Source organism: Buceros rhinoceros, unplaced genomic scaffold (assembly GCF_000710305.1).
Source record: "Buceros rhinoceros silvestris isolate BGI_N320 unplaced genomic scaffold, ASM71030v1 scaffold677, whole genome shotgun sequence".
In the NCBI taxonomy this organism is placed as follows: domain Eukaryota; kingdom Metazoa; phylum Chordata; class Aves; order Bucerotiformes; family Bucerotidae; genus Buceros; species Buceros rhinoceros.
This window is the reverse complement of record NW_010421454.1, coordinates 72,994-87,896: the sequence shown is the minus strand read 5'-3', so window position 1 is coordinate 87,896 and position 14,903 is coordinate 72,994. Positions and strand designations below refer to the sequence as shown.

The window sequence follows — 14,903 nt, the reverse complement described above, 5'->3', positions numbered from 1 at the left end:
GTTGCACAACCTGGAGACGTCAAGGGTCTGACTAGACAAGACAAAGGTGCCCTGGTCTCTCAGAGGAATCCCAGAGCAGAAATGCACTTTGTTAAAAGAAATCCCAAAGAGGACTTGTGACATCACTTACCCGCCAGGAAGGATACTGCTAATAGCTTAGCTTCTCGGAACCACAAAAATAATATCCTTCAGAGGCACCTGCAGACTAGCTTAGAGTCAAAGGACAATATCAAGATGAAGAAGCAGAATTTCTCAATAAAAATGAGTTTCCGCTGAATAAAGATCCATCAATCTTCAGCATCAGAAAAATATTTGAGAATCAGAAATACTGATATACAGAAATATACCAGAAATACTTGAGATGTCCTCAAATAGTCTATTCAGCTACCAGGGCTGGACCATGATTCCAGCAAGACGACTTGAAAAGTATCACTAACGACAGATTAGTTGGGGATCCTAAGAGGCTTCTGTGGGAATGCGTACCACTTTATCTTTGCTTTCAAGTGAGTTTCTCAAAAGCTAAAGGTTTTTGCTTTTTGACAAGGACAGCCTGTGGCATTACAGAGAGGGGAGAATCTATGACTTCATAGAATCGTAGAATGCTTTGGGTTGGAAGGGATCTTCAAAGGTCATCTAGTCCAACCCTCCTGCAGTAAGCAGGGACATCATCAAGTAAATCAGGTTGCTCTGAGCCCCATTCAACATGACCTTGAATGGTTCCAAGGATGAGGCATCTACCACCTCTCTGGGCAACATGCGCCAGTGTTTCACCACCTTAATTTAAAAATTTTCCTTCCTTATATGTAGTATAAATCTACCTTCTTTTAGTTTAAAGCCATTACCCCTTGTCCTGTCACAAAAGGCTCTACTAAAATGACTGACCCCATCTTTATTATAAGCTCCCTTTACATATTGAAAGGCTCCCCAGAGCCTTCTGTTCTCCAGGCTGAACAGCCCCAACTGTCTCAGCCTGTCCTCACAGCAGTGGTGCTCCAGCCCTCTGATCATTTTTGTGGCCTCCTTTGGACCTGCTCCAACAAGTCCATGTCCTTTTCGTGCTGAGGACTCCGGAGCCGGACACATCACTCCAGGCAAGGTCTCACCAGAGCAGAGTAGAGCAGCAGGATCACCTCCCTCGACCTGCTGACCATGCTGCTTTTGATGCAGCCCAGGATATGATCGCGCTTCTGGGCAGCAAGTGCATGTGGCTGGCTCACGTCCAGCTTTTCATCCACCAGTATTCCCAAGTCCCTTCTCCTCAGGACTTCTTTCAATACCATCACCCCCCAGCCTGTATTGATATCGAGGATTGCCCTGACCCAGGTGCAGAGGACCTTTCATTTGGCCTTGTTGAACCTCATGAGTTTCACATGGGCCCATGTCTCCAGCTTGTCCAGGTCTCTCTGGATGGTATCTCATCCCTCAAGCATGTCAACTGCACTGCTCAGCTTGGTGTCACCTACAAACTTGCTGAGGGTGGACTCGATCCCACTGTCTATGTCATTTACGAAGACGTTAAACAGTACTGGTTCTAGCATGGACCCCTGAGAGACACCAGTTGTCACTGATCAATCTGAATATCAAGCTATTGACCACTACCCCATGGATACGAACATCCAACCAATTCTTCATCCACTGAATGGTCCACCCATCAAATCCATAATTCTCCAATTTAGAAACAAGGGTGTTGGCGGGGCGGGGGGAAGGGGACCATGTCAAAGCTTTACAGAAGGCCAGATAGATGACATCCAGAGCTCCTCCCTTGTTCACTGATTCACTCACTCCATCACAGAAGGCCACTAGGTTTGTCAGGCAGGACTTGAACTAGAAGCAGATGCTGATGGCTGCTTGCTTTGTCAGGGTGGTGAGGAAGTCCTCCTCCTTAGCTGCAGCTGGGAAGAAGAAATTTTCTGCTTGTGAAACTGCTGCCTCTGCATGAAATAACTTGAGGCTGTTTATTGAATTTCAAATTCAGAGTAGGGCTGCCCCCTCTACACAGCTAGAAACAGAACCAAGAAATGGACAGATTCATATATTTTGAAACTTCCACTGTCCCAGCCATTAGACTGCCACAACTCTTTACTTTAGAAGAAAGTTCCTTCACTCGGAAACTCCTTTAGCACGGAACGCAAACTGACACGTACATCCATGTTTCCCCAACGTGACTGCATAAGTTGCTGCTTTTGACATGGAATACGAGGAGTCACATGAGGGTCTGAGGACTTAATGAGCAATATTTTGACATTGTTACTTGTCACATATGTGTTGGCAGTACTTTTACTAAAGTAAAGTTTAGTGGATCATTTCTATGGAGAATTAAAAAAGTGCAATGACTAGGAAAGATGAGTTCTCTTAATTTAAACCGCCCCCACTATAGCACAGTAATTTCTCCAGATTGCTTCCCTTGGAGATCAATATTTAAACAAACGGTACTCTAAGTCAGAATATGACCACTACACCTCAAAATATGGCTTAAGGAGGGTCTTTCATACAGCTGCAAAATTACCACCCAAAGGCTGTTGTAAACGGAGGGCTTACATTTATAAACAAAGCAAGGTTTTAGAGACGAATTAATACCTTTGGGAAAACCATGGAGGCTTTTATGTATCTTTCAGGTAATTAAGGTACACTGCAACTGTTTTTCTTTCTACTCCTTTTCCAAGCTCCTAACTTTTTGACAATTCTTTGAAAAAATATTTTGAAATTAATAAAATATTTTTGCAACCCTTACATACATTTATGACCCATTGCATATGTTCCATAATATAGTGCTTTCCTTTTAATGTCATTTACAGGAGGGACCAATTATGTTTTATTTGTATAATTAGTAAATTTAATCAATGAAAATATCAAGTGTTAGCCGTTCTAATGTCTTGACTCTAAATCCTAATTAAAAAATTAAAATACAGATTTAAATCAATAACAGTTTAGCAGAAGTCAGTTCTAAATATCTTAAATGTATATGCATGAAGGAAAAACCTTTTTGCACTGATTATTTATAGGTAGCACCTTTCTAGAAGTCTTAAGGAAACATCAGTAAGCTACATTTATTCTTACAATATCTATAAACAGTAGGAATCCTACGGACAGAAGATTATATAACTAGTTGGAAAGAAGAGAGGGTTCAAGGGCCTGGGTTTGCTCTTCTTTGTTGAAGGAAGTCAGAAAAATGAAACTACTTAATAGATTTGTAATCAAATGTGAAACTCTCCTGACAGAACAAAAATATTATTTGAGCTATATAAGTAGGGTGAAAGAAGGTGTTGATAGAGAAAGATAACATGAGAAAACAAACAAGGTTGAAACTGTAGCTTTCAAAAAATAGTGCTATGTAATAGTACAGAAAAAGACATTAATGTAATAAAAATACTGCCAATTCTTTTCAAAGTGCCACAAACTGTTTTCAAGGTTACTTCCTTATAGAAGTTTTAAAAACAGAAATCAAAAGCTGTTCTAATGCAGTTTCAAGTTGTACTTTTGTACAACTGTTGGCATTTTGTCTATATGTTTCTTAAGCAGCTGTAGTTTTAAAATAATTACTAAAATATTTGTAACCATACAGACTGAAAAACACATCAACTTTTAGTCTCTCCATTTACGACATTATATTGCATATTTTTCTGAAAAATTTGGTTTAGAGCAGCCTCCAGACCTCTCTACAATACAGGATCTCAGAGTTTTGAATATCATCACAGACTTACTACTGGCTCCTCGACTATACTTGCCTTTTCTTCTCTTTCAAGAACCCTTTGTTCAGACTCAAATTTATAAACACAGGAAGCATCAATACATACACTGGGCAAACATGAGCTCTGTTATATAATACCCTCTGACCAAGAACTTCACAGCTAATACCTGAACTTACCCATGCGCAATAACATTTGACTAAATACCTACAGATAAAACTATAACAGAAGTCAGGATTAAAAAGGGTATCACCGTAAATACAACAGAAATAAAATCCTGAAGTCAATGTCCCCAGCTGTGTTTCTTTGCTATATTAATTGGGAGATCTTAACAATACAGACGGGTTAGATCAGATGAAAGAGTCTATCAGGCTTTCTCTTTCAAAGTCCTCTATACACCACGTATTACCACCTCATCTAGTCAGATCTAGTGATGGTCTTGCCTGGGAAAGCCGGACTGGCTCAGTTATTCAAGAGCGATCTACCCCACAGAACTCACTCTTGCTATGGATATAAAATTGCTAAATCTGACGAAAGGGGGCAGATGAGACTGTGTGATAAGGGCAGGTGAGAGAGGTCTGCATCAGCTCACAGTTAGATGCTATCCATGGGGATAACATGGCACTGCAATGCCATGTTAGAACTTACTGGAAGGACTGTAACAGGGTGAGAAGCCCCAGTATATGTTGGCATAAAAACTTTCAGCTTAATCTAACAATGCTCTAAATCAGAAGCTGGCTACATCTGCCCCAAAGAGGGCTTGGAACACGGAGTCCTTGGATAGACATTAACTGGACTGGAAAACAAAGCCCTTGTTGAAGCCTATGCGATTTATCTGCATAGTTATCTGCAAATATCTGTGAAATTGATTTGTTCTGGATTTACACTGATTTAAAGAAGTTTTTGTGAATATTTCTACCTTGATTTTCCTAGTTCTTATCAACAGTATAACTAAATTTTATTCACACTCTTGTTTCTGCAGCTCTTACATTATATATCTGTATTAGATTACATATTATACATTTTCGCTCTAGTACTCCGATTATTGAAAATGCATATTCAGTTCACCTTTAAAAGGCTTAAGAGGTAGGTATTAATATTACACTGGAAACTGAACATCAAATTCTGCAAGTGTTTTCCTCCAGAAAGGTGAGTTTTGTCCTAAATGTATCCCGTGGCTGACAACATTTCAAGGTGCTAGCTGAAGAAAATAGTTAAACTTGATTTTGCTTGTTCCTAGCTCTGCTCTTGCCGTATGACCTTGGGCAAATAACTTCTCAATTGTCCACCTGTAAAACAGTGACAAGACTACACACCCCCCTTATTGGGGTTTATTCTGAGCTTTAACGTTTACGAAGTGTTATGAGATGCTCTGGGAAGTGCTACAAAGTGAAAAGGGTTATCAATCATCGTCAGTAAAACACAAGCTGCTGAAATACAGTGAAATCTGCCTTCCCTTCTCACAGGACATGCTCTGTCTTGGGTTGCTCTCTCTCCAGTATTTGCAATCTTCAAAGTATCTCAGCACTGCATAGCATAAGGAAGGATAAATATCCCTAAGCATTCTGAGAGACTACCATAAAATATTTTTAGTTCTAAGAGGTGAAGCCTATTGGAAAGTATAAGCTTCTCTTTTAAATACCTGCCTGTTTTCCACAACAGGAAAAAAGAAAGGCATTTTTGAGATAGGATTCCTAAATTGCTTAAATAGCTAGACATCAGCTGAAAGCACCACTGAATATATATTTAAATACTCGGCTCTCAATTTTCCTTTCATTCCTAATGTACTAGGTAAACTATAGTAAAATAATTACTTGCTTACTACTCATGAATTTCAGTGCAGCAGCTGAGACAATGTAGATAAATAAGATGATTAGTTGAAACAGAATGAATCACAACAAAATATGTTGTTCTATAAGGTATGATTAACTCCACAGTGATTCATATCATTTCAGATAACAGGGCTTTTATCAAAGACGGCTGCAAGGTTGGGCAATGATTTAAAGGCATTTTATCTTAGAGAGCCACTGCAACTCACAAGGGAGGGAAAAAGAAAAAAAAAAAGGAAAAAAAAAAGAGAAGCAAGAGCCAGAAGCAGATATAGTGTCTGCAGCTGAAATAGCCTTGGGCTGTTTCAACATCCTGCCCACAGCACATCTTTACAACATGCCATTGACATTATCAACCTCCCCTGTGCTAGAGAACCTTTCATTTTTCAGTTGGCCACAATTTATTAGATATTCCCATACTGAGAAATTAATTGTATGAATTAAGCAGCAATATTAGAATGCCATAGCTTTTCTATAATTGAAACCTCAACACATGCACTAGAAAATGTCAAAATTCTACAAAGACGTAAAGAAAAACGAATACTATTTTTCCTCCATTCAGAACTATAATTTTTAATTCCAGGGCTCCCTCCGAAGACTTTGGAAATCTTAAAGACAAGATTTATAAAAATAAGTTGCTATCTGTTTACTGCAGTTTAGCAAAGCAAACGCTGGCAGCAGCTGACCTGAAAAACCTCTGCCTGTTAAAATAGAAGATCAGATGTCTCCCTACAAAATTTTTTCCTATGTGTATTTAATAAACTGGGTCAGAATATCTGACTATGAATTCTAACTTAACCGCAGCCTTCCCGTAGGGAACTGTGCAAACCTCAGTCTCTCACTCAGCCTATGAAATGAAGGTAATGACCCTCACCTGTGGGGAAAGTTTCTGAGAACTTCTGAAAGCAGAACAAAAAGGAAAATACTGGCATACAAATTGAAATGCGAAACACGGACACCCAACTTAATTTCATTTAAGATGATTAATGTTTCTGAAAACTTAATTCAAAATGAATGAAGAGATGTAGAAGTTGAAAGTAAAGGTTGAAGTCCTTAGGAAGATAGCTTGCCAAGAACCACTGACTGAAAATAACCCCTCAGCATGGAACAGTTCCAGTAAGCTAAACCCAAAGAATCAAGGTCTCCTGAGGACTCTTTACATAACATACACGCAGGTTATCAGTACAGTACAACATGCCTCTTCAAGCTACTCAGTTTCAAAGGTGTTCTAGTATCTGCCCTCTATGAATAATTGCAAACATTGAAAATTAATTTTAAATGCTTACTTGAAAATACTTCCAACAAACAACAATTTGGCGATATTTATGGCATGATCAGCCACCCTTTGCTATGTTTCTTACTTTCTGGCTCAATCTCCTACAAAACAACAGGCTGAACTGTTTGTCTCCCATTATTTATTGAAATTCAAACTGTATTTCCCTCCCTCCACACACCAAATTACATCTGCCACTTGATTTTCTCCCATCTCTAACCTCTTAACTGTTTTTAACAGTGTGAAAGGATATTCAGGTACTGTGGAAAACTATCTGCTAGGTCTATAACAGTAGCAATTACACTGGGATAAATTCAGATCAATTAAGTTATACCATTATGAATGTACACTAGTTTAAAAGAATCACCATGAGGCTCATTTGTCTTACAAAAGTGATTATGTCTCGTTCAAGATTCCTGTGAGCTGTCCTAAGCCTGATGGTATCAGTCTGGTCCCATGTGATAATCTGGCAGCAGAAATTTGCAGGTGGGACTGAAAGTCCACAGTGTCATATCTTAATGTAAAATATCAAAGTGTGGAGTAAATGTTGTTTACAAACTTGCGTTACAGGTTATGGAAAGGAAATAGACCAATTTGTTTGTAAACTGTCATTTAGGTGTAAATCCTAGTGTGCTGAACACAGTTCTATGCCAGAAAACTTAGCAGCATTTCCCTTAACAGCATTTCCACTCACTCCTCTGGTTAAAATAAGCAGAAACCTACAGATTGACTGCAAGTTCAATATCAGGAGCATGCTAACCACTGTTAGCAGTTTTAGATTTACTGGTTTTCCTTGCCATTAAAGAGAATTTTCCATGTCATTAAAGAGACTTGCCTTTATAAAGGCTTGTAAAGGTTTTTTAAGACTGTGTCCAAACCACATATATTTGTAGGGCTGTTTACATTAGTATTTGATACCTCACTTAAAAATATTTTAAATTAATGATGCACAGTGTACCATTCTGGCATAATTGTAAGACAAAGTGATGACAAGATCTGCTTGGTATCTTATTGCATACAAAGGCACCCATCTTTTTACAGCTCAGGATTTGTAACTCCAGAACCACCACTAAAGCTACTGTCATTGCTTTTTAAAACATGGAAGTCTTGCACACAACCTTCTTTCTTTTTAGCACGTTTGTTGACAGACCAGCATCAATTTCCTGATGAGCTTGCAGAAGGATCTGTCTTTGCAGAACTTCAGCTTAAAAACCTGCAACAAATTTGTTCAGAGACTGGGTGTTTAGAAGTAACAGCTCTTTACACTAGAGAGGAGAAGATCTAATTTCCAAGAACAATTGTTAACTTACTTTATTATATTTGTGCTTTAGAAAAATCCATTATTTCTCTTCTACATGACCTCCTCAACTTTTACTGATAGCTGTATGCTGCATACTGCAAGCTGTATCGTTTGGTTATGGTGTTTGTTGTAAAGCAATAGATGAGGGAGTCAGCATGTCTGTAATTCTGAAGTTTCTGAATTCTAAAATGTCTTAGCAATGTCCTGCCTACACATAGCAAGGAAAGCCAGAAGATGTGGTAAAGCCACATCAATATCTCAATAAATATTCCTCTGAGTCATGAATGACAGCGATATACAGGCATGAATCGTGTGAAAGCTTTGTAGTGTCCCACAAATTCTGAAGACCTCCACAGGAAGGAAACTGCTTTCTAGCTGCACATCCCAAAATACAGAGACCATCTCCCCCAGGAGTTCCTTTCACTGAGGAGATGCCTTTGTAACTCACATCTTTTGGGGAGACTGGAAATTGAGTTCTGATTCCTGTGGCCGTTACTAACTTTGATGGGTCAAATATATCAGAGACATCAAGCTTTAGCCCTAACTGGGAAAGCTGAAAGAGGTCTGGGAAAGAAATATATGTAAATTTAGGCTTCTTTACTCGCCTAGTATAATTGCTGTGTAGGAAATGTTTCACGACTCTCTGTAGAGATGTAATTTTCAAAGCTTTCAATCCTTTGACCATTCTGTTACTTAAAGTTACTTTGAGTTGTAAAATACGTATTCTAAGGTGAGCTTTTGCAGACAAATTAAGCAGCAACTTGTGACAAAGCAGTTATCATCAGGAGATAATTGACCTTATTTGAGAGTTAAGCATCCTGAGGCAAACTAGAGTATGCTTAATCCTGGCAGGTTAATTATCCAGTGATTATGGTAGCTTGGAAGGTATTATTGCTAAGAACCATTTGCAAAATGACACTATTAAAAAAAACCTTAATTTAATAAAAATTAAAAGCAATTACAATAATCAAGTCCTCCAGTCATGTATTGCTAGATAATGACTGCAGAATGGCCCTAATTGGATAGCAGCAACGAACATATAATTATTCCTATTCTGAATGTTCTGTACTAAATTTATTATATGAAGTACAGTTAATAAGTATCAGAAACCCAAGAAAAGATGTTTGGCTACTTACAAAAGGGATTGTGAACAAATGATGAAAACACCAGTGGTCACTGAGCTAATGCTGAACGTAATACATGTACGGAGTTGTTATCACAGCACTCAGTGCCTCCACTGTGGTTAAGGATATGCTGGCATTTACATTCTAAACTAGAACATTTATTCCGAGAGGTTTATAAAACTTGCCCATTTTAATTACCATCTGGCTGAAACATGAAATAACCAATCTCCATTCAGATGTAAATTTTTAAGTAGAAGAAGTAATTTAAAATCATTTTGCCAGTTGTTTTTAGTTTAGGAATGGCAGCAATTTTGAATTTTGCTGCTCTTGGATTTTGTACTACTCAAAAAATAAACAGCTCAGTACTTAACAATAAAATTGTACTGATCTATAATATGGAATGAAGATAAATATAGGGAAGAATTACTGTCTAACAGTAATGTTTGTACCAATAAAGTAACAACCACACCACTTAGTATGCCTTGCCTGTATGTTAACTTATGCACTCTCAGTATGTAACTAAACTAGCAAAACTGATGGAAAATGTATCAAAAAGCAAAATCACTGTAAATGGGCAAAAATTTGGTGTTGGCTAGCTGAAGTGGTTCATTACCCATTAAGGCATAACACAAAAAAATCCTGAATGTACTTGTAGATGAAATTAATATAGGAGGAAAAAACCCAAAACATAAAACAAAGAAGGAAGCTACTAGAAGGCATAGAACATAGCAGAATGAGCTTCTCTTGAGTTTTGCAACAACTCTTTACCACAAACCATTAGCAGAGCAGAAATACTGACAATCACAAGATACAGCAGCTACTAAACACTAGAAGTACTCCATGCCAAGAGCATGGTTTCAAGTCACACAGAAAGACAAGAGAATAAACCACTGCAAATAGCATTTCAACAACTCAAAAGCAGCAATGGCCAGCTTATATAGCAGAAAGCAGTATCTTTTATCCTGAAAGACATAAAAATGCTTGAGAAATTATACACAGAAAATGCAGGGAGTCTTTCAACTTTAATATACACAACAGTCCTATACAGTATTTTATGACAGCAGGTGAATAATACCACAGCAAACTTCTGTACTGTTAACTTCCTCAGCACAAGAAGGACATGAACCTGTTGGATTGGGTCCAAAAGGGGGCCACAAAAATGATAAGAGGACTGGAGTACCTCTGCTGTGAGGACAGGCTGGGAGTGCTGGGGTTGTTCAGCCTGCAGAAGAGAAGGCTCGGGGAGACTTTATTATGGCAGTACTTAAAGCGAGCTTATGAGGACAATTTTTTTTTAACAAGGCTTGTTGCAACAGGACAAGGGCTAATGTTTTTAAACTAAAAGAGGGTAGATTCAGACTACATGTAAGGAAGAATTTTTATACAGTGAAAGTGGTGAAACACTGCCCCAGGTTGCCCCATCCCTGGAAACATTCAAGGTCAGGTTGTATGGGGCTCTGAACAACCTGATGAAGTTGAAGGGGAGGTTGGACTAGGTGACCTTTGAAGGTCCCTTCCAACCCAAACCATTTCATGACTCTATGAAATGGCAGGGCATTCTGAAGACAGTCTGAATAGAATTTCCAAAATTGGAATGTTGTCAGTATAGTGGACTATTGCTTACAAAGTGTGCAAATACACAAAAGTATCAACCTATGTTCTATCTTCTGAAAAACAGCATCTAATGAATTACATTTACACTGTGATCTGAATTATCCTAATAGGTCAGTGGGGCATTATTTATATAAATGACCAGCAAGGTTTAACCCCAGAGGATTCTATGAAGCCCTTCCACCCAAACATTGACTAGACTTAGTATTACTTCATTTGGGAAATCTGACAGGATTTTTTTCTTGCGATTATACTGCTTTTAAATAAAAATATTCAGTAGCACCTCTGTGAGGTCTATATTGTGAAAGACAGAATAAAGGTAACTGTTGGTGATAGCAGCAAAACATCTGGAAAATACTTCTGTAACATTAACTATAGTTAAAAAGGTTTCTTTATCCTACTGCATCTACAGACATAGCAATTTCTACATTTTAATTTTTTTTTAAGTCCTATATCTGTCACAATTCTAGACCCTAATGTGGACATATGGACAATAGTGTAAAAACTGAATCGTGTTGGTGCAACACTCTGTCACAATCAGGAATAACCACTAACAGGAGTAAATTGCTTTTCCGTAATTTTCCTGTACCAATGTAGTTATCTGGAAAGACAAGCCCACACTTCATTTAGGTGTGTCTTTAGACATGTCACACTTCCTAAGGCTTTTTAAAACCTCTTTCTGATGAAGAAACAAATATTTAAGAGCACTTTCTGAAGTGGAAAAAAATCAAATCTTGATAGCACTATAATGAGTGAAATCTGAATCCATTTGATGTATTAACACGGACTTCCAGGTAGACTTTCAGGCATAAGTCTTCCTTAGATGGACTGGCAGTCCATCTACTATAAAATCAATTCTAAACCAATTAACCCTTTCTCAAGTTTTCTCATCTCACATCTTCCCAGAAAGTCACCGTCATCTTGAATGATGCCAAAAAGACACCTTTGGCATCTACTGAAATATCACAGTCCTGTGACTGTGGATTTAATTTTCAAATGTCATTTCACATGACCAGTCTCCCTCTATGAGTAATGGAGAATGAGGAAGCAGGTTCCTTGACACAAACAGGTAGGCAAAGAGATACAAATACTTCCATTACTTTCTTAAGACTCACCGTCTCGTTTCCAAAAAGGACATCGACATAAGGCATGACTTTCATCATAGGCTCTTTGTAGAATTCGCTAATAAATGGTGCAGAAAGATTCAAGCTGAAGATCTTGTTGTTTTCAGAAGCCTGAGTAGCCACTTTTAACACTGCTTCTGGTGACACCGTCAGGAAGAATCCCTGCAAGCATCCAAACAAATCAATGTATGTTACTAATTTCACACTGGGAACTACATGAAGTATGCTGCTTTTAGAAGTTCTCCCCCAACCCACCTTTGCCATACACGTGCACACAAAAAAATTCTGGAAAATACTGCCTTTTCATCAAGGTATTATGGAGGTGACAAAGAATCTGCATATATCTAGAATCACAACCCTCCAAAATTAAACATAACTCCCTACATCTGTATTCCATGTAGCACACTTTCCCATGGCAGCTAAGACTAATGGTTGTATTTTAAAAGGTGATATAATTCTGAACGCCTCTTTTTAGTGTTAGAGTCAATCAGACTGTGCTGCTTCATTCCCCAGTCCAGTACAATGGCTCTATCCACAGCTAAGAGATTAATGAAATCCTTTGACTCAGAAATTATTACTTATGTCTCTCTGAAAGTGCTGCCTCCTATTTATTTCCATGGAAACTACAACACACACAAGGAGCACAGTAACACTATTTGATAGAGCAAATTCTCAGCTACAAAACACTGGTTTTTGACACAGTCACCACCACGGGCTGTGCATTTTCCCCAGCGATGAACAAGAGCCTGCGTGCCGCGCTCGTAACAACCTGCGCCAGTGGAGGGGACCCACTGTCACTGTCTCCACTGCTGGAACGCGCCACACACCCACCCACCCTGTCACTGTGCTGACACCCACGGTTTGGTCTCCATAAATGTTCAGGAAGTGTCGGTGAATGTCAATGGGTGCAATTTTTTCACCTGGAGGAATTCAATTCCACACCTCTGCTTCACACGCACTCCCATGTCAGACGCCACGGTGTCAGACTGATTTTTTCAGATGGCCCGTCTGCTGCTGTCTGTCACGTGGCAACAAAATTTGAAGTAAAAAAAAAAATTAATGGAATATCGGTGGGAGGTTTAAGCCTCTACTGCCACACCACCAACAGCCGCCTCTGACATTGTGGGCCAACAAAATAAAATAGGAGGCATTACTTTTGGAGCATCCCTCTTATTTTTTCTCCTGTCTTTCTGAGGAGGGGAGTGATAGAGCTGCTTTGGTAGGCACCTGGCATCCAGCCAGGGTCAATCCACCACACCTTGTTTATAATAAATATGTTGCGTATGCTGTCATTGCCATGAAAAACTGAGGGGTCTTCATGTTTCTGCACATGTACTTTATTCCCTCCCTCATGCCCCCCCCAATATTGTTCCTTATTCTGAATATGAACGTTCAAGTGTGTGATCTGTGAAACACAGTTTACAGAACTCAAACCAAAATGACTATCTGTCTACTAAACTGTGAATGTTGGTTTCAACCCTGAATGAAGAACAGTTCAAGGTTGCCATTTTGAATTTAGCATTGTAGATGGTGACCTCAACCACATCTCTTCTACGAGTTCGTAAAGATTGCCTACAATTTCATTAATCTACTAATTAGACACAGGCTTAGTCTTTACACTAATTAAACAAATTTCATATGTTTCATTTTTATAATCCTAAAAGCCATTTTACTAATTGTTCTCAAAACTCAGTGAATTATAGTAATTTTCAAGCAAGAGCAGCAAGTATTAAATATAAGGCTGGAGATAATGCCTAAGGCACAGTAACAAACAACTTTGAGGCAGGTCTGATAAATAAAACACCATGTCACCTGTAACATCGCCGGCATGACACTCTAGAAGGTTTAACAGTGAAACAGTCTTATTTTCTGGTTTTTATCCATATTATTACGCCTCTGGAATACCTACAGAATACCTGCATTTCTATCCTTCTTACTTCAGCTAACAGATCATCTTAGGCATTCTACTCACTGGAAAAAATAATATAATGTAGAGTCTACAGATTGAAGACTACTTAAAAGTCTTCCTATTTATTTCTCCTTACACCATGCTCTCCAGTCTAACAAATACATGATCAATTTCAAAATCTGGGCACAATTTGCTACATGACAATAAAAGTCCAAAGGGCACAAGAATACTTTGCAGCTTGTGAAGTTCCTCAGTACCTTGAACGACTGGAAGCTTGTAAACGTTCTTCAGCTTCTTTGCTATTTTTACATTCTGAAGAATTAAAATCAACAGTTTATAAAACATCTCCATAGCAATCTCTACCATCTTCTAGTTTTTCATTTAATGAACAGGGTTGGATTTTTAAAAAACTGGTCCAAACACAAAATAAAAACCTTTCAAAGCTAACATGTTGCCAGCTGTGGATTAATCACAGATTGCTATACAGTAAATAGTAACCTGGTCAAATAATTAGGCTTCTTACCAATTTTAGGCTGAAAACTTCATCTGAACTAAAATACATCTGATTGTAATTTAAGGTACAGAACACTGGCCCCATGAGATCTAACTCAGGCCTGCGTCCAACTCCCTTTTCCTTGGAAAGGCAACATAAAAGTACTGAGATGCAGATAGGAGAATTTGCTTTTCAAATTTTGCAAAGTAAAGGCCAGGAACTCTCAAAGGCTACAGCTCTGTCTTCTGGGTTTCCTAAAAGTCACTTCTGCCATTTAATTGCATTCTTCCAAGAGTTTTTAATATTTTTATTTAAATAACTATTTGACATTAAAGCATCTAGAAATTTAAGAGTTGTGTGCATGAGAACTCTTGTTAAAACTTTTACCAAGTATAACATTTCTTTGGAAAAAAAAAAAAGTTGTAGCAATTAATTAAAAAAAGAAAGTTGTAGTAATACAATCCACACAACAGAATTTACAAAGTAGGAAGAAAATGTATAAAAATTGAACTGAACAGATCTTGCTTTAAAGAAACCTACTTAGGCACTCCCCC

At 38.3% G+C, this 14,903-nt stretch overlaps 1 protein-coding gene across 1 annotated transcript in view; it reads right to left on the bottom strand.

Moving 5' to 3' along the window:
• ADK (adenosine kinase) overlaps window positions 1–14,903 on the bottom strand; it is a 156,196-nt gene that overhangs the window by 70,471 nt on the left and 70,822 nt on the right. Inside the window, exon 3 of the mRNA XM_010139663.1 lies at window positions 11,939–12,109. Coding sequence (XP_010137965.1) covers window positions 11,939–12,109 — 171 coding nt within the window. The remainder of the gene's footprint in view (window positions 1–11,938; window positions 12,110–14,903) is intronic.